Source organism: Cebidichthys violaceus, unplaced genomic scaffold (assembly GCF_023349555.1).
Source record: "Cebidichthys violaceus isolate CVI_PGR_0920_01 unplaced genomic scaffold, fCebVio1.0.p SCAF_11, whole genome shotgun sequence".
Lineage (NCBI taxonomy): Eukaryota > Metazoa > Chordata > Actinopteri > Perciformes > Stichaeidae > Cebidichthys > Cebidichthys violaceus.
Window position 1 is genome coordinate 6,788,215 of NW_027176274.1, and position 20,141 is coordinate 6,808,355.

The following is a 20,141-nucleotide window of genomic DNA, read 5'->3' on the forward strand; positions in this document are numbered from 1 at the left end:
TTAAGCTCCCATTTTGGGAGTCATAGTCGACTTCTTGTCATACATTTTTGTGTACACTGTTGAACCGTCTACCTTTTATCAATTATCCACATATTTTCTCATACCGAGGCACAGCAGAACAAAATTCCATTTCTTAAGTGCAAAATATTTGATTATTGTGATTTGAGTCTTCCCAAAAATGTATATCTATGTTTCCAACTGAGCCTCTAATCTACCTAATGTAACATCTTAAAAATACATTTAAAGAAAGGCCTGTCGAGGGGTCAATTTAGGCCCAGGCACACAGGAAGAGTGAGGCCTCAGCCTTTCTTCCATGCTAGACTCTGTTGTAATGGGGTTCCTGTATTCAGTTTCACAACGACCTACTCATTGTTAATTTCCCAGAACAACGTTACACACTCGATTCGAGACAAATGGAGAATCTCTCTGAAGTTTCTTCACTAACAGGCCTAAAGTGCTGCGTTCAAAATGTTAACTATTTCAACTTTTGTCTTTGTTTCCGTTTACCTTTCGGCTACAACTGTTGTTGTTGTTGTTGTTGTTGTTGTTGTTGTTGTTGCTGCACAGAAACAGTGAATAGCTTCATTGCACACTTTTTGATGACATATTATAGCTGCGCTGCTCTTTGCCTCTCCAAGCCTCTGTGCCTTACCTCGTGGTGAGCAAACAGCAAACGTCTTGTCATATAAAGGCAGCTTTACTCATATGCTCTGGTATCCACAGGCCAAGGTGATTGTTCTTCTTTATTATATATATATATATATATATATATATATATATTGGGATTGAAATAAACATATATAGGTTATGCATGATTATGTAACAAAGCCAGTTTCCTTCAGCAGTTGTTATATTGATGATTCAACCAGGTGTTTACAAGCCTTAAAAATGCTCCAACTGTGTGTTGGATGAGGGTGAGGCCAGAGATCTGTACCGGCCAGTCAAGTTCTTCTATGAAAACTATGTCATTATTTACTCTCAAACTGTTACCACAAAGTTGGAAGCGCTCCAAAATACCATTGTATGATAGTAGCATTAATATTCCCTTCAATGACACTCAGGGTCGTGGCCCAAACCATGAAAAACCGCCCCTCTGTAAACTCTTGGTGTCCGACTGAACACCTCAGCGCTACACTCTCAGCAGGCACCCACATCTGTGCAAATAATTTCCTAAATTCCTTTCTTCCATCCCGTCTTTGCCCCACTTACGCTCTCCTTCCAAATCCTGCTAAGCTCTGTTGATGCTAGCAAAGTTTGTATAAGTTAAACATAGTTTGTCCCGTATTACCCAACTTCAGCCTGCTCTCCTTGTACAAACACACCCAGCCTGCCAGGCTTTGGAGAAAGCATTAGCCCTGACAAGAGGAGGCTCGCAAATCTCTCACTGGTAAATTGATGCTATTACCTGCACTCAGCCGCAAAGGTCAGTCTCTGTCTTGAAAAAACAAAGAGCATCTGTCTGCATCTCTTTGTTTATGCCTACAGCAATCACTGCAAAAAGTAGCATCCTGTTGGGATATCGCTTTGATCAGAAAGCTTGTTTGGCTTAATGGAGGAATCTTTTTTTTTTTAAATAAAGAAACCTTGTATGAATATGACAAATAGATCAGTATAAAGCTTTCATCACTTCAAAGACTTCAGAATGAGCTCCCCTTTCCCTTGTTTACCCCCCCCCCCCATGGAATGAAGAAGAGGACTGAGCTGCACTACTGGAAAAATCAACATGGGGCAGATTGAAACTCAACTCATGCAGCGGGGAGGCAGAAAAACCCAAAGAAAGACAGAAAAATGCTGAGATCATACGCATCAACGTGAGGAATTTGTCCTATGGAAATATGAAAAGGCGTAAGAGTAAGAATCAAAACAAACGAAACAAATGTTTTATGTAGGCTAAGAGAGAAAAGCACCGGACAAACATCTGCTTTCCATCGAGTTGTTTCTTTCGCTGCTGCCACACGGTGACGCAATACTGCATACCACACACTCCCAACCATTCACGCTGACGTTCACCAGGTTGAGTGGGTGTGTCTGCAATGTTTAAAACTTCAAGAGGGGTTACATAAAGGGCTTAAATATAACCTTAATTGTTTTCCCATCTACTCCGAGGGGATTACAAATGGATTGAAAAAAATATTTTTTGTTGGAAACCAGCGAGAATCAGAGAGAGAGAGAGAGAGAGAGAGAGAGAGAGAGAGAACACAGATTTCTCCTCTTCCTCCTCTTCCTCACAGATTTCCTATGCTGTCAGAGGCTTTCTGCACCTAAAGACAAGCTTGATATTCATCAAACAGATACGACCGCCTTGAAGCGCAGTCATCCTGTCATCTGAGGCACAGCTGGTGTGCATTCAGCAGAGCATCCCCCTCCTTTTGTGCATATGCATTTAAGGAGGGATCAGACAAGAGAAGGGAGGAGATATGATAAGTGAGGTCGGTTGTACTGTACGTCTACGGCTCACAATTCTCATTTGTGCAGGTGTATTGGATATTAAGTCGTCGCCTGAAAGTCTGAGTGAAAGCAGGCCGACAAAAAGTGTGTGCAGAAGGAAACAGAGTGCAGAGACAATCTCACGGCACCAAGCGGGAGGCAGAGAGAGAGTTCAGGCTTTGTGCTCATTAAACATGAAGTTCACTGAGCTGCTAATAATGCATCTTTTGTGCGTCTGTTTTTATATCTTTTCCATCTCTTTTTCATTTCCGTAAAAGTGTTTTTAATGAATTTTTACGGCATTCATTCTTCAAACCTTTCTGCAAGTAAAGATTATATTCCTTAGTAAACAACAATGTTTCTCTCAGGTGGGTTTAAGTAGGTTGTGGCCTTTGTAAGCGTTGCTTCATTAATGGGCACTTTCTATTTCAGCATTTCCACTTCTTGAGGAGGCCGTCCCTGTAGCTTATTGTGCAATAGCTGCTGCATTATGTGCAGTACCTAAAGCAAACAAGGCACAAAGAACGAGCTCAGATTGAATGTCTGTAAGCCGTGGTGCTATAATAAAGGTGAATTTGTTCCTCTGATTCTCCCTATCGCAGTACCCCCCCCCACACACACACACACACACAATGCTCATCTCCTCTCCACCACATCACACATCACCTTGGGGCTCTGGTTGACCTAATTGTCTAGTCTCTTCCTGAGATGTTTTGACAGAAAAAATAAATAAAACCAAATTATTTTGATTGGCTTTTATATTTTATTTAAATTTCAGAAACGCTTAATATTTGTGTTTGAGCCTGAAGATGCGCCACAGTCAGGAGTGAGTTTCTGACACTTTTTGTGCAGATCAACAATGCTAAGCATGTGCACACATGCACACACACACACACACACACACACACACACACACACACACACACACACACACACACACACACACTAGTTACACTCCTTTTCACTTTCTGCCCTATGTGCTGGTAAAATAAATAGAGGCAGACACCGTTTCCTTGACAACAGTAATTGTTAAGATGGAGCCACTTGGCAGGAACAAACTCCATTTGTATACTGTGTGTGTGTGTGTGTGTGTGTGTGTGTGTGTGTGTGTGTGTGTGTGTGTGTTTCTGCACTGAATCTCAGCCATCTACGACAATAACTCAACATGAATACACACACAGTTGCAGACACTCAAACATAACACACATAGACGTCCCCGCTCAAATATGTCTCAATATTATTATTTGTATGATTGAATGTGTATTGTTTAAAGCCCGTGGCTGTTTTCCTCCCCAGACCAATGTATCTCATGTGCTGTTTTTTTTAGAAGATTTTAAATTCAGTTTAAATATGTTTAAATACATGATTTAGTTTTTGAGGTTCCAGTTTGACAGAAGTGAGGAGCTTCATCTGGAGCAGATCTCTTGGAGAGCATTCAGAAAATGTTCAGTGTCAGGAGGTGGAATGTGTTTACACTTGTATCTTCCACAGTGTGTGGATGTGGCCAAGTTTAGTTTGTTCATGCAAATCCAGGTAATGAAGAGGATTCTAAGCAACTTGTGTCCTGTGTGCTGTACATGTGAGTGTGTGTTACATGCGTTCGTTTTGTGACGGACTGACAAACCTGTCCTGGTTTTACCCTACCTCTCACCCAGTGCATGCTGGGATACTGGATGGGTTCCAGCCTCCTGCGATTCAGAAGAATGGATGTATGGGTGTTTGAAAAATGGTTGTTATCGGTGTTAACAGCTGCAGCAGTCTGGTTCCCCGATTTCTTGTTTTCTGATTGTCAGCCTGATTATGTCACAACTTAAATGTGTCTAACCGTGTTAATTTAAGAATTTATCTCTCCACTGTTCCCTCAGTTTTCCCCCTCGTTCCACGTCTGGCTTACCACCTGTCATTCGTCTTTTCACTCCCAATTGCTCATGCCATGTTTTGTCCCTCAGTGTTTCTGATAGTGTAAATCACATTAGCAGGCTTCTCTGACAGCAGATGAGAGTTGACATGCACCTTCAGCTCAGAATCCACCAGCAAATCTACAAATGAAATGGCACTTACTCTTCACCCTTATAGGGATACAATGCTTTGAATTGTTTTCTGACCAATAGGCAACCTTTGTTAACCAATCGTAACCAACAAGATTAGTACCTTGTGTGCAGGATGCTGTGGTTTAAGTGCCTGAAAAGCAGCACAGATGCAACGATAACAAACGCACAAACAGGATGAATCCATCATGTACCGCCAGCTGCAGCGTATGCGTTCCAAGCAAAGCTGAGTCGATACTTGAAGGTGGAGTTAAAACACTGCAGACCACCGATTGGTCAGAGAGAATCCTCACTATCACGACAGGGGACGTCCTGCACAAACCCACCATTTTTAAATAGCCACGCTACCATCAATAGCGACCGTAATTTCTTCATCTCTCGACACAGATGTTTTAAAAAATGGCAGCCCGCAATACTACGTCGTACACTGTGACGTACAATTGACAAAGTGCAGATGTTTCTGTTTGGGCGATAAAAAAGACTGACGCATAGAAGAAGATGTCATGGCAGTTTCATGCGGCATCGCTACAGCAATCAGCTGGGTATCCCACATACACTGAGGTGGTACGATCAGCAACAGTCTGCTGGGTAATGCTCCATATTTAAAGGACACATATGAGAATGGTGCTTTTTCCTCATGGTGGATGTGTATTTGAAATAAATGCCTGAATATGTGGAGATATCTGTTGTATTGTCTAATTATCTAATGCTATTTCACATATTCTCTGTCCTCATATTCACTACCTTCCCTGCCTTCTGAGAGCTGAACGTGTAAATAAAACTATTTCCACGAACATGTTTTTCTTGGAGAGGCGTCACATCACGCTCCCCATGACGGGAAATAACATAAATCTCTCAACAAACCATGTTTGCTGTTATGTCTTCTGAAAAGTATTCTGTGTGATGCCAAGCTGCTAAATACAGTCAGCTTGTGTGACATTTCATTTTATTTGAAAACTTCTGTGTTTGTCTGCACCTCGGCAAAGCGTTCTTTTCACAGGAACCCAAACAAAAGAAAATCCATTACATTCCCGCTTGAAGTGGGACCACCTATAAGGCTCCATATTGATCCAGAGGGGGGGACATTTACGAGACACGCAGCAATCACATTTTCCCCGTCTCATGGTCTCAGCGCGGAGACACTGATTGGCTGTTTACTGGCAACAAACTGAGGAGCAATATTGTAAAGCAATTATACGATGGCTTGAAATTCAGACAGACAGACGTGAGAAAGAGCGGACAGCAGAGTAGCTACTTTTCTCTGAGTGTTGGCATGAAGACTGCTCTAATCACCAGATACAATATTACAGATTAAAAGATGTAGTTGACTCTTGTTAGATTAATATGTTTGGATGACAAGTCATCATTTTATAGGGGGTTGTGTGCCGGACCAGGGCCGGATCACGGTGAGGCTCCAGGGCACATGTCTTCTGGAGGCCTCCCTTCCTCTGCTTAATCATAGCAAAAATCATAATCCCTATCCTTTTGGTCAATATGTCAATATTAAGATTAGGATTATTCAACACAACTACTCATTGACTTTGGAAACATCATGCATTTATTGTAAGTCTTTTAATAAGCTTTAAAACTTTTATTTAAGCGTTAATAACAGAAAAAAGAATTATTAGGATGGTAAACAAGATAGGGTTTGTGTTACAAGACATGTTGGTTGGGTTGCCGGCATCACCACAGACCTCTTAATATTTAAATTATTTAAATATTTAAACTGATAAAGGAATAGTGTATCGCTAACGTTTACCTTCATACAAACACTCACAGAAAGTCAGTGCAATCAAACAGCTGAAAAGACATTTTGTCCGACAAACATTGAACAGAAAAGGAAAATAGGAAGATTTCCCACAGAGAGAGGACTTTGTGTTGAGCAAACATCCATCAGCTTCATGTGGGTTTTCACCACAATCAGTGTCATCATTTATAATTTGAACACTGCTGAGATTACAGCTGCACAGTTCTCATGGCTTTATCTTCCACACACAAGACAAACACAGAGGCGCAGGCACGCAGAAAAATTACAAATGGAAACAAACACGAGCCGTCCATCTAATGATTATATGTGGCGGCTCAGCCAACAGGTTCCCATGTTTGTACAGCTGGATAAGAGAAAGTGGTGTTCCAGGATTGCAGACATGTTGATGGTAATTAGACAAGCTGTCAGAGACGGTTCACGCTGCCTTAAGAGCTTTCTGACACAACGTGAGTTCAGCTCAACGTACAGGGAGTTTGATTTGAGTTTGGTTTTCACAGTAGCGAGTCCCCGGGGCCTTTCGGTGGTCATTTGAGTGGGTCCCCAATAAAATGTGTGTTGTTTTACTAAATTATAGTGTTAAACTCACGTTTGACTTCCATACTTAAATACAACTCAGTTGCTTCCAGTCTCTAACACATTTTATCAAATCAGAAAGTCTGTATATTTTTGAGAATAACTTTATCTTTATTCCAATATATATATATATATATATATATATATATATATATATATATATATATATATATATATACCCATCTTGAAAATAAAGATACAGCAATCAAGTCAATTAACCTTTTGTTTAGCTCCGCCCCTCATGTATACTGCTACAAGCTGTCAGAGCTACGTTACCATAGAGCCCACACTGTGACTAACTGCACTCCCTGAATGAATACTATCTAATTTATGGAAAAACAAAAAAAAAGCAATTTCAGAGAGAAGCAGACAGAAGGGTCAACAGCATGCGTTTGAAGGCTATATATATTTCCAGGATGTCAAACTGATTCAGCAGTGAAAACAGGTTAAAAAGATAAAGAAGCTAAAGCTACAGATCACAGTGTAAAAGTAAAACTCATCACCTGGCGATCGAGAAAGAAGACAATGAAATTAAGTCACAACACTGTTCCTGTAAAGCCGGGTAGATCTTTATTCTCTGTTACAATCATAAAAAGCAAAAGCAGCATGTGTAGACATTCAGTATACTGTCAGAAGTTAGCGTAGCATCGAGATGAATGATGTGCTACATTCTCTGCTAATGTCTCTCTGCCTCTCCTCTCAGGTAACGAGTATCACTGTTACACAACGTTTAACCTCCAAAATCCACAAAGCCATCCTGAAAATGAAGAAAATCTGAAACCGCAGAGAGAGTCCGTGGAGCGGAGCCAGATGGTTGTTGGACCCTCGTCAGACCTGGCCAACGCTGCGCTATGATTGGCCAGTGTGCATATGAGGGGCGGGACTTAGCGTGAATTCTGTCTGTGTGTCCTGTGTGTGAAGCCCCTTTACCTTACTGTTCAAACAACTCTGAACAAACTGAATCAAAAGGGCAGTTCAGAGCAGCCAGCGCCTCAGAGCTCACATGCTTTCTGTTTACTATGTGTGTCATGAAGCATCAGGATATACAACTGACCTATTTTACAGAGCTGATGAGCGTGAACTCCACAGAAAAGTCACTCCACTACTCCATGCGCTTGTATACACTCATACACTTCTTTTGGTGCAATTAAGCCATTTATTCGCAACATTATGCACTCGCTTTTGGTTTTACCTCCAAAAACAGAAAAATAGCTTATCTCTCAAAACAGTCGTCTTATTTACAAGCTGTCTGATCAGGTTAGTCGCCCGTTTGGACCTATATCTAATGATGTCGCCGTGTTTGGTGCTCTTTAATGAGTACCAACAAAGTTGATACAGCACAGATCCACTGAGTTTGTCAGATCAGCCTTAGGCTTTGACTACGCCAGTACCAAGTTACATAAGAGAGTGCTGCAGCCTTACTGATTTAAAATTCAAGATGAAATCATGGCTAAAGTCAACCCAATTATGTAATAATCACGCACTGACGCAAACACTATTGTGAAATCTTGTGGTTGTTGTGGTTTTATATCACAGTGTTCATTTTCTTGACAGAGATGTTATTCTCTGTCTCTGTTGCTTAGCTTATAGCTAACTGCGGTGCAGTGAAGAAGAAGCGGTGCACTGTCCCTGTCAAATAAATAGGATTTGGACATTTTCCCCCATGAAACGGTGTCATCTTAACTCACACAGTGTTGCTGGTCCGAGCTGTGCAGAGGAGCCACGTTTGTGTGTTTTCTGCAGGAAATGGGGCTGTTTTGATACCTGGCCTGCATGATCTGGCAACCCACTGTTGGCTAGCTGCAGCTGAAGAGTGTTATAGAGCTGTAAACGAACACAACTGTGCATATAAGCCATTCAAGACTATACGGCCTTGCCTTTACGTAACACATTTGGTTCACAGATGTAATTTGTCACTGCACGCATGGAAAACACCCTTGAGAGAACTGGCCCTTCGTTTCTATTAAGCATGTTCTAATTTAATAGACTATTAACTTTACGGCAGACTTCTCAGGGTGATGGTCTGTGGAGAGGAGGAATCCAGCAGAGTTTATAAGGCCACAGCCCAGCAAGTGCAGCCAAGTTCTCTAAATCATCTGCTGCACAGTTCATCGGGGATAACTGCACTACGGACTGACTCAAGTCAGGACCAAAAGAGTCCCAACCACCACTTACTTTTTGCACAGTTTTTCAACGCTTCCATCCCCTTTCCAGTTCCCTAATTACTCTCCTCACAAGCACTCGTTTCTCTTTCTCTCTTCCCCAATTCTATAAGACTCTTACCTTTGTGCCTCCTTCCTCCTCTCTTTGTTTCCCCAGTTTGCCTCATTTGATTTACCCACATTCACAGCTGCTGAGACATAACAGGAAGAAGTGGTTCCCTCCTTCTCTTCGCCATTTTTTCTGTTTTCCGCTCCCTCCTCCCCTTCCTCCCCCCTCTTCCTCGGCATCCTCTCTGCTGCTGGTTTGATAACAGGCTGTCAGAAGTGTTTAATGTTTTCTCAGAAAGCGCTGGCTGCCCCTCTGGGGCCACAGTTCTGCCGCTGGGCGGCTGGCAGGCGGGAAAATGACAATTGCATTTGCAGGCCAACGGAGAAACAAACATCTCAGGAGAGAGGGTGATACGGAGAGAAGCACAGGGAGGAGAGAGCGCTCCCTCTCCCCCATGTTTCCTCTGTCCTTTGATTGGACAGTGATTGTTATATGTGGACCTCATTGGAAGCCAGTAAAGGGCAGCAGTATAAACAAATGGTGTAATTACGAGACCCTAATGTGACACTAGGGGGGAGAGGCAAGGGCCAGGGGGGTTTTATTCAATTAACTTTTTTTCCTGTAGCATTTGTTTTGCCTGTTTGACTGGTATTTGAACTGACACTGACCTAAATTCTTCACTGTCTGACACACAGACGGACGTGCCGGCAGGCCAGCAGTCAATGACCTGTCAGCCTAAAAGAAAGAGGACAGCGGCCCGGCAGGGGGACCCGAAAGAACAGGTTCAATTCAGGAAAGTGAAGCCAAATAGGAAAGGGCATTAAACTTGCATTCTTTCAAATGGCCAGCATGGGGCGACTCCTCTGGTTGCAAAAAGAAGTCAGATTGTATAGAAGTCTATGACAAAATGACTCATTATTATCTCAGTAAACATTGTAAACATGAGTTTATGGTTTCAATTGCTAATATCAAGTCTTCTTCAATACAGCTTGATGTTCATTTAGTAAAATTATGGTCACTTTAGAGTGAAATAGTCGAGAAAGCAGGGTATGCTTTAGGGCGGGGCTAACTTGTGATTGACAGGTTGCTACCTCAACAACTCTAACCCTTTCACCATGTGTTTTCAGTTCAACTTAATTATACTATTTTGGAAGCCTAAAAATGTCTTATTCAGCGTTCTGTTGTTTTTAGCTCCACCCTCTTGTGTCACAAAAAAACGACGAAACTCCAGGCTTCAAAACGGCAGTTCACAAACCAACGGGTGACATAACGGGGGACTACGTCCACTTCTGATATGCAGTCGATGTTTTTATTCATTCTTCTCGGTTCATTCTCTATAAAACAAAAGAATAATCTCAACACAACAAGTTGACGGTCTTTAAATCCTCCAGCTGCACTTTGACCCTAAAAGACTGAGCGCTCATCTGCACACGTAACTTGAGTCGTAGAGCTATAAAGGGAGAGTAGCTGCCTTTATAGCTCTAGACCAAGTTCTGTGATACCACATTGCAACTCTGTGATCCAACACACAGATCCTTAAATCAACATCTCCAAGACTTTAACCCCATTATTCTGTTGCAACTACAGAATAATAGATTGTTTTATCAACAAGGAATCCTGCTCAGAAAAAAAAGCACATCACGCTTGTTTCAAAAACAAAAACATGAAACTGGAAACTGGAGGATTGCACACTAAACTAGGAAAATGCCTTTTTCGCCTGTGTTACAGTTTGACTGTGAAAACCGAATAACAGGAACAATCAAATTAACGTGGGCGTGGGAACCCTTTTGTACTCATGAGACGACAGCAATCTGTGATCTTCTGAATTACTGGCAAAATACAGAGACAATCTGTGATTCAGACAATAGGGACATTCATTCAGTTTGGGAATATTCCCATTCCACGAACTATAGTAACCCCGTTCCTCAAATTAAATCAAGGGTTACTTAACAAGACAGTGTGCTTTCAAATAGGCCTGGGCAACATACTGATACTATATTGATATTGTGAGATGAGACTAGATATCGTCTTAGATATTGGATGTTGTAATTTCATCATGTGGCATTTATGTAGTCTTTTCATGGTTTGTAAAGGCTGCATTACAGTAAAATAATGTAGTTTTCTGAAATCATTAGACTGCAGCTGTTCTATTATTTGCCTTTACAGCCATTATATCCTCATTACTGACATCAAAAATCGCATTGCGTAAATATTTTGTGAAAGCACAAATGGTCAACCCAACAAATATCATTGCATTATCGATAACACGGTATTCGCCTGTAAATATTCTGATGTTTGATTGTTATTCACACCAGAAACCAGAGGGCACATTTGTACTAATATTGTTATTGTTGGGGGACCATCCCAGTGATGGTGAGCTTGTAATTAACATCCAATTAACAGCCTATTGCACACATGACATGTTATTATGAAGAAGAAGAGGGCAAACAGCATCATCAGTAACGTTTGCAACACATACACTACGCACAATGGAGAACAATGTATGCTGAAGCAGATGTAGACCAAATATAAACAAGTACAGAGCTTTCATGAGAAGCATCATGCAAGTCAAGTCAGACTTACAGATACAACAAATCATTTATCAGACACCCACCCCTCCTCCTCCTCTTATGTAATACAAAGTATGCTCTGGCTGATTAGCTGTTACTTAACATGCTCTGCTGCGGGGATACACAGTGCGGAGGAGAGGAGAGGACGCCTCGCGGAAGAGACGCGAACGCGGAGAAAATGGATGTCACATCGTGGGGGAGGAAAACAACCGGCTATACGGCTGTGTTCTAATAAAAAGAGTATACAATTCGACGGCGGCTGTGTCACTTTCTTGCCAACAACACACGGGCAGCCCTTGTGCAACAGTTGTGCGGTAACCTCACACAAAACGCAGCGGCAAGAGGTGAGCGATTGTTTTGGATTCATGTAGGCTATAGTTTGACTCCCATCCGTCTGCGCACGCTGCAGCGCGCGACAAAGTTGACCGATGTCAGACTTACCCGATATCCCTCCGCCGACCACGATCACATCGTAGGTGTTGCCGGGTGCAGTCATGGTGCTGTCTGGTCCGTCTGTCCCCTTGCTCTGCCGTGTCCGCTCGTGGCTGAAGGCAGAGCGCATGGAGGTGCGCATCTGTATTAAAAGCGCCGGGCAGGCCCACTCCCTCCAGACTCCGCCCACTGATAGTAGAGCAGCGCACTGCCTGGAGAGCAGGGGAGGTCTGTTAGGTTTCATGGACCTGCAGAGACAATACGATACGGGGGGGTTCAGAGAGGGGACACTACAACAATGTGTTACACAGGAATAGGCAGATGTTGATGGGTTACAATGTTATGGTATACAACTATGTTCTAACAAATAATAAGGGACCCATCTCCATGTGTGCATTTGTGTCCATTTATGTGTGCTCCGTTTGATGGGGGAGTGAGGGGTGTCGATTGAGGATTAGGTAGTAATGGGATACATTTCAATCTACACATAAATACACAAATACAGTACATGTACACAAATGTCCCTATATGACCAGACCATCAAAAGAATGGCCTAAAGCCCCTGATGTGGCAGCAGACTCTGTTCCTGCTGTTGGTGATATGATTGTCTGGCTCCAGGTCTTCTCTTATCAATTGGATAGTATTGAGTAGTAAATAGTTTATTCGTGATACTTTCATAATCTGAATAGTTTGCAAATAAGTGCGGTGTCTCTCTATCAGATGTGCTGATTCAAAAACATAAATAAAAATGTAAATCTGAGTTAAATGACAAGAAAAGCCTGTCTGCCTCCGAGCTCTGGCTCTCAATAACCAGGCCTGCAGTATAATACAAAAGTTGAAACAGCAGTTTGTTATAATAAGAAAAAAAACATGATGCCAAAACAATAAAAATGAAAGAATGGTCCCTCCTGAGAGTTACAGCCACAGTCAGTCACATTATCAGTTATGTAGTTTAGGAAACAAAAAGCACTATCTATATATATATATATATATATATATATATATATATATATATATATATATATATATATATACAGTTGTGGTCAAAAGTTTACATACACTTGTAAAGAACATAATGTCATGGCTCTCTTGAGTTTCCAGTTATTTCTACAACTCTGATTTTTCTCTGATAGAGTGATTGGAACAGATACTTCTTTGTCACAAAAAACATTCATGAAGTTTGGTTCTTTCATGACTTTATTATGGGTTAACAGAAAAAGTGACAAAATCTGCTGGGTCAAAAATATACATACAGCAACATGAATTAGCAATTTTGGTGACTTAGAAAGTTGTGTCAATGAAATGAGCTTCATAGCATGGCCTCTTAACTTCTTGTGAGTGATTATGAGTGACTACAGCTGGTGACTTCTCTGAGGCCATTTAAATAGGGCTCATTGGATACAAACGCCCACAAACGCTACAATGGGAAAGTCAAAGGAGCTCAGCATGGATCTGAAAAAGCAAATCATTGACTTGAACAAGTCAGGAAAGTCACTTGGAGCCATTTCAAAGCAGCTGCAGGTCCCAAGAGCAACAGTGCAAACAATTGTTTGTAAGTATAAAGTGCATGGCACTGTTTTGTCACTGCCACGATCAGGAAGAAAACGCAAGCTATCACCTGCTGCTGAGAGAAAATTGGTCAGGAGGGTGAAGAGTCAACCGAGAACCACCAAAAAGCAGATCTGCCAAGAATTAGAAGCTGCTGGAACACAGGTGTCAGTGTCCACAGTCAAGCGTGTTTTGCATCTCCATGGACTGAGAGGCTGCCGTGCAAGAAGGAAGCCCTTGCTCCAAAAGCGCCACCTTAAGGCTCGACTGAAGTTTGCTGCTGATCACATGGACAAAGATAAGACCTTCTGGAGGAAAGTTCTGTGGTCAGACGAAACAAAAATCAAGCTGTTTGGCCACAATGCCCAGCAATATGTTTGGAGGAGAAAAGGTGAGGCCTTTAACCCCAAGAACACCATGCCTACCGTCAAGCACGGTGGTGGTAGTATTATGCTGTGGGGCTGTTTTGCTGCCAATGGAACTGGTGCTTTACAGAGAGTAAATGGGATAATGAAGAAGGAGGATTACCTTCAAATTCTTCAAGATAACCTAAAATCATCAGCCCGAAGGTTGGGTCTTGGGCGCAGTTGGGTGTTCCAACAGGACAATGTCCCCAAACACACATCAAAAGTGGTAATGGAATGGCTAAATCCCTAGAATTAGGGTTTTAGAATGGCCTTCCCAAAGTCCTGACTTAAAATCCCATTGAGAACATGTGGACAATGCTGAAGAAACAAGTCCATGTCAGAAAGCCATCAAATTTAACTGAACCGCACCAATTCTGTCAAGAGGAGTGGTCAAAGATTCAACGAGAAGCTTGCCAGAAGCTTGTGGATGGCTACCAAAAGCGCCTAATTGAAGTGAAAATGACCAAGGGACATGTAACCAAATATTAGCACTGCTGTATGTATATTTTTGACCCAGCAGATTTGATCACTTTTTCTGTTAACCCATAATAAAGTCATGAAAGAACCAAACTTCATGAATGTTTTTTGTGACAAAGAAGTATCTGTTCCAATCACTCTATCAGAGAAAAATCAGAGTTGTAGAAATAACGGGGAAACTCAAGAGAGCCATGACATTATGTTCTTTACAAGTGTATGTAAACTTGTGTGTGTGTGTGTGTGTGTGTGTGTGTGTGTGTGTGTGTGTGTGTGTGTGTGTGTGTGTGTGTGTGTGTGTGTGTGTGTGTGTGTGTGTGTGTGTGTGTGTGTGTGTGTGTGTGTGTGTGTGGTAATATGTTTCAAGCTGAATTCATTTGATCTATTCCTCCTTTCCAGACAGCAAAGTAACTCACCTTGTAAATCCTGTCTGTGCAGACAATAACTCAAAGGCTTTGCACTTGTTGTCTTATAATAGCATCAGCAGGAACTGGCTGCACATTTGTACTCTTTAGTTTGTGCTGCCCTCTTGTGGTTGGTCGGTTACAGCCAGTTAAGTGCTGATCTTTGCACGTGCTGGATGGTGTGCACACATGAATAGCTGGTCATGTGCTGTCATCAGGCCCATGGGAGCAACGTATTGATGCACTGAAGCATAGAGTGTTACAGCTCAGTTTGGAAGACACATCTTAGACCTGTGCTTCTACTCTAACAGTGGCTCCAAAGCCAAAGTAGATGCAACATTGTCCTACCTGTACAATCTGCATGTTATTGACTTTGTTGATTTATTACCCAAAAAGGTCTTTTCTTCTTTGTCAAATCATCTGATTTAATAACTGATTCAAGAGCTTCTGATCTGCTGATCTTCAGCGACAGAAGATGAGCTATAAAATGTGATTTACAAACATCTTTCTAATTCAAATTTTGACGTGGGTTGACAATAAATTGAGAGCCCCCTAGTGGGTTAATCTTCCCACGATTGTGGTTAATCTTAATCCTCATTTGATCCAATTTATGGAATAAGCCACTGAAGTCCCACGCTAGCACATCCCCGTCCTTACTAGGACTATAGGGCAGCATGGAAGAGACTGTGGGGAGAAGAGGGGAGGTAAGGGTACAAATGTACCAGCTGGACACCAGTATGATCTAATGTAATCCCACACAACAGGCTCTGGGATAAATCCTATCTTTGTCAAGTTCTTGGTGTCAGAGAGATGTTACTGTGACACTCGATGTGGTCCTTTTTAAGGCTTTACTTACATTCTATATAATATTTTATACATAATAACAAAACAAGTCTTGCTCTGGAATCAGTTTTCTGAGCTCATATGAGTAGGAAAATGCACTGTGCTGGAATTGGTATGATAATATGCTGCAGACATTATTGTGGTAATGTACTGAGGATGATGTGTCACAGCAGTTAAAGGCACAAATAAGACCTTAGAATATGTATTTATGTATTAATACTTACTTGACCAAGTCTGCTCCACCCTTCTATTTGTTTCCTCATTGGAGGCGTATCTTCTTCATCTTTCTGTTGACAATCTGAAGCAAGAAAAAAATAATCGAATGTGTGTCATTAGTTAGAGTCAGTGCTCTCCTAAAAAGACATGGCAGTAAAGGACAGAAGCAAACACAATATGTATCTATCATAAATGATCAGGTAAGAGAAACTTTTAAAGGGGATGCATCATGAAAAACCCACTTAGCTTGTGCACATACGTTTGTCCCTAAGACTCGCTCTGAAATGGACAAATAAGTCTTCATGTTCTCTGCACGCACCTGCAGTCCAGGACCGCAGCAGACTGATTTGCAGCTATTGGCTGATCCCAGTTAAAAGCATTGAAAAAAATAAAAATATGAAGTATTCTAGCCCTAGCTAGATTTGTGTCCTCCTGACTCTCTGACAGCGTACAATTCTGTAGTTGATATTGTGAATTGGTTTTATGAGTTTCCATGTATGTTTGTCTGGAACACTGAGTTTATCTGACCTGTTTTAACTGTTTGCGTACATCAGTTGATACACTGCATTGCTGAGCTCGTTTGGAAAAGAGATTTTGTAAACTCAATGGGACTTACCTGGTTGAATAAAGGTTTTAATAATCCATTATATATATAGTCTGGCCTTATTATTATTTAATGCTATCTCAAAAAGTTTCTCACTAATTTTGTGTTTGGGTTTTTGCTTGTCATGCTTCTTGTCATATGACATGACTATGTGTTGGAGGAAAATTCAAGTCTAATTATCTTTCTCCTATTTGACATCGAAGATATGACCTGCACACGAGGCCCTGCCACATGTGGGTTGACTGGTTGGACTTCCTTTGACATGATCAGGGAATTAACATGCCATGGGGGAAATGTACGTTTAGCTTCTGTCTTAGAGCTAAACTACAACCATGGTTTCCTCTGTCGCCAAGAGTGACCTTAATGTGAGAACAGAGTGTCCAAGATACCATGCGCTTCTCTTCCCTGTGTTGATGTAAAGCCTGTTTGTTATCTCATGTGAAGGGAGCCTGTTATGGGCCGTCTTGTGACTTGTGTGTACTTATGTTTACAACTATATAACCTAGTGACTTGGAGTTGAAATTCTGAGCAGTCTTGACACATTGACTTGTATGTGTACAACCCTGTCTCCATGCAAGAATAAATGTCCTGTGATTATTACTTTTACATTGGCTTCGAGTGAATTTCTCTAACACTATGATAATAAGATTTGTATAACACTATACATACATGCTTATTGGATTACAGATAATATCACAAGATGTTGCTGCTTTAATACCAAATCACAAAAATGTATCTTTGCATCTTTGTCTACCTGTCTTTGTGTCTGATGGTGGACAAACGGACAGGTGGACAGGTGAGGCAGTATAACACACATGCACAAAGAGTGGAGTGCAGACGTCGCCATGAAAACGTGTGTGTTTGTGTAGGAGGTGAAGTTTAGAATAGCTACAGAGCAACACAGAGAGCACATTGTTTTGTTTGGTGCTGTGTTTTCTCTCTGCAGGGTTTTATCCAAGTCTCAGCAGGAGACAAACAAACAGCGTTACAGAATACATGAGTGAGTAGAGGAAGTAATACTGTAGCCGCTCTGCTTTTTCTTTTCATCAGCAGAGATTTCTCTTTTCATGTGAATCCTCACTGGGAGATGCAGAGACTGCTGTGGCTTGTCAGCAGAGGGCAGCAAAAGCCTGGACTTCACGAAGAGTTTTGGTCTTAATGACAAATATGTTTTTTCCTGGTAGTATTGATTTATACTCTGGATAAACTGAGAGTTCACTCTAATAAAAAGTTGTGTGTGCCGGTGGGGGGGAAAAAGAGGCTGTTCTTGGGAAAATGTGAATATTGAAAAGAGTTAATAAGTGGAAGATATTTCCAAATGGTCACTGAGGTTTTTGCTCCTCGACAATGTGAGCAAAACACAACCAGTGGCCACTGGTTAAACACACTGACACACAGACTCAGATTATTAAGTCTGGTGTTGAATTTGTAATGCTAAGATGCCGGTCATATTATCCAACCAGAGAATTCATCAATGTTTTTGTTCTGTTCAAATCTCAAATCAAAACTCATCTTTTTAGAAATGCTTTTACGTTTTATATAGGTTTATGTGGCGATGGCGGCTAAGACAACAAAAACTAGGATTTATTCATCCTGTATCGTGACTAACTGTATTGGATTGAAACAAATCGAGCATGCAGACGCTCCACTTCAAAATGAGACCAAACCTTTACATGGATGTCAGATTTTGAGCCGCAACAAAGAGCCAAAATGTGGCCCGCTGAGTTAATGCCAGCTTTAATTGCCCTTTGCTGAGGAGCAGTTGCTGATCACTTGCAGCCCCCTGATGGTATAAAACAGTCAATAGAATCATGAAAAGTAAAAAACAAATAATGATAAAAATAAAATGAAAATGAACATTTCTCTACTGATCTGTGCTATAAATGTAATTTCTGTATGATTCCAATCATTTTTATGATCAAAATCGCTGAATTAGCGCATGTCCTGTTCAAACAGAGAGGAGACAGTGAGGTGAGGCAGCGACGAGCTGTTCCTCACCTCAGACTGTGAATCCCTCACTAACTGGGTTGAGCGCGTGATCTGACATTAAACCGCAGTGAAAAAGCACAGAGAGGCAAACACTACTCTGCCTCAATGAAGGGGGCGTGCGAGAGCCCACGGGTCGGGTTTATGCTTGATCTGTCGTTGCTCTTCTTCTACACTTCTTTTCTTCTTATATTTTGCTTTGACCGCAAAAATGTAATATTCAATATCCAAGCTTAAAAATGTCTCAAAAAACAAGGAAATATGAACAAATCAACAGCAATTCAACGTCGGACAGGTAAAGTAACCTTTTAAGTGTTTGTTGTTCTCTTTATACATCCGTGGTTGTTATGCAGATTATCGCGCAATCTCACGATCGACCTCTGAAACGCTCCCGGTGGAATCAAATAAATAAAGAATGTTATATGAAAAACCACCAGAAGTCAATATGCAAGCTACCAACTGAATGGTCATATATTAGTAAATCTGATTCAGTATTTATCTATGCCTACATTCTCACAGCTATGGCAGCAATTTTGAGGCTCATTGACATGAGACTGGGGACCAAATCACCAACCCTCTGAATGAAGCACGACCCTGCTCTCCACTTAACCACGGTCACCCACAGGCTTACTGGAGGTAACAACTCACAACTCTACAATAGACATCAACTGTAGCTGTTAGATAGACATGGGTGAAGCTGATTCATTCATAATATAATAAGTGTGACTATTCAGACTAATTAGCACTATTTTGAAATAAATAACATTGCTAATCAAGCCACTCCTCCAAGCTGCCCAGCTGTTCAGTCTTTGGATGATCTCAAGAGTTACAAAGAGATTTTACCAGATATTTTAATTTTCAATTATTATCATTACTGCACCACAAACTGAGACAATGTTGTCCTCTTTGTAATTGAGAGCATATGTCTGTTAAAGGTTACCTCAGAAATACAACATTTTTGATTTTATATGATGGACATTTAAGCCCTCGACGTGGTCCAGCTTGTGCTTCTGTCTAAGCCTCACTGTCAGTCATAGAACATGTTCAGCCGTCACATAAGGCCCCACCACACACACACACACACACACACACACACACACACACACACTTGTATCTGCAATTTACTGTATTGAATAAAATACTCACTGAAATGTTAAAAAAATATGAAAAATGTTCCTTCCTGTTTAGCGCTCATGTTGAAGCGTTCCATCATGTCACTGACTGTGTTCAGACTGTTAAAGTGTTGAAGCGCTCCAGCACCACTGACATTATTGTACTCATATTTTCTCAGCAAAGTACGTGCTGACAGCTCGATCACAAACCTCCGCACCACACAGACGAGGAGCCGGTGAATAGTCGTATTGTCAACCCTCCAGCGCATGGCTGTCGTCCACGTTTCACGTCTGGCTCTTTAATGGAACGCTAAACACACAGATGTGAATTTCTCCTTAACAAGGAGGCACCTATAGTGCTGTCCAATACAACGCCTCTTTTCTCTATGATTTTTATTCAACGCTTGGATGGTTCTGATTAGGATCAGGGTGAATAAACGTGTGTGAAGTCTGCTGACTTGAAGGGGGGATACAAAAAAAAAAAAAGACCACATGTGCCTGCATCACACCTGGAAATA

At 41.4% G+C, this 20,141-nt stretch overlaps 1 protein-coding gene across 1 annotated transcript in view; it reads right to left on the reverse strand.

Annotated features, from left to right (window-relative positions):
• The window catches only part of mao (monoamine oxidase), a 30,530-nt gene extending 18,376 nt beyond the window's left edge, over positions 1 to 12,154 (reverse strand). The window contains exon 1 of the mRNA XM_068702374.1: positions 12,039 to 12,154. Coding sequence (XP_068558475.1) covers positions 12,039 to 12,093 — 55 coding nt within the window. The 5' untranslated portion in view covers positions 12,094 to 12,154. The remainder of the gene's footprint in view (positions 1 to 12,038) is intronic.
• Positions 12,155 to 20,141: the final 7,987 nt, after the last annotated feature.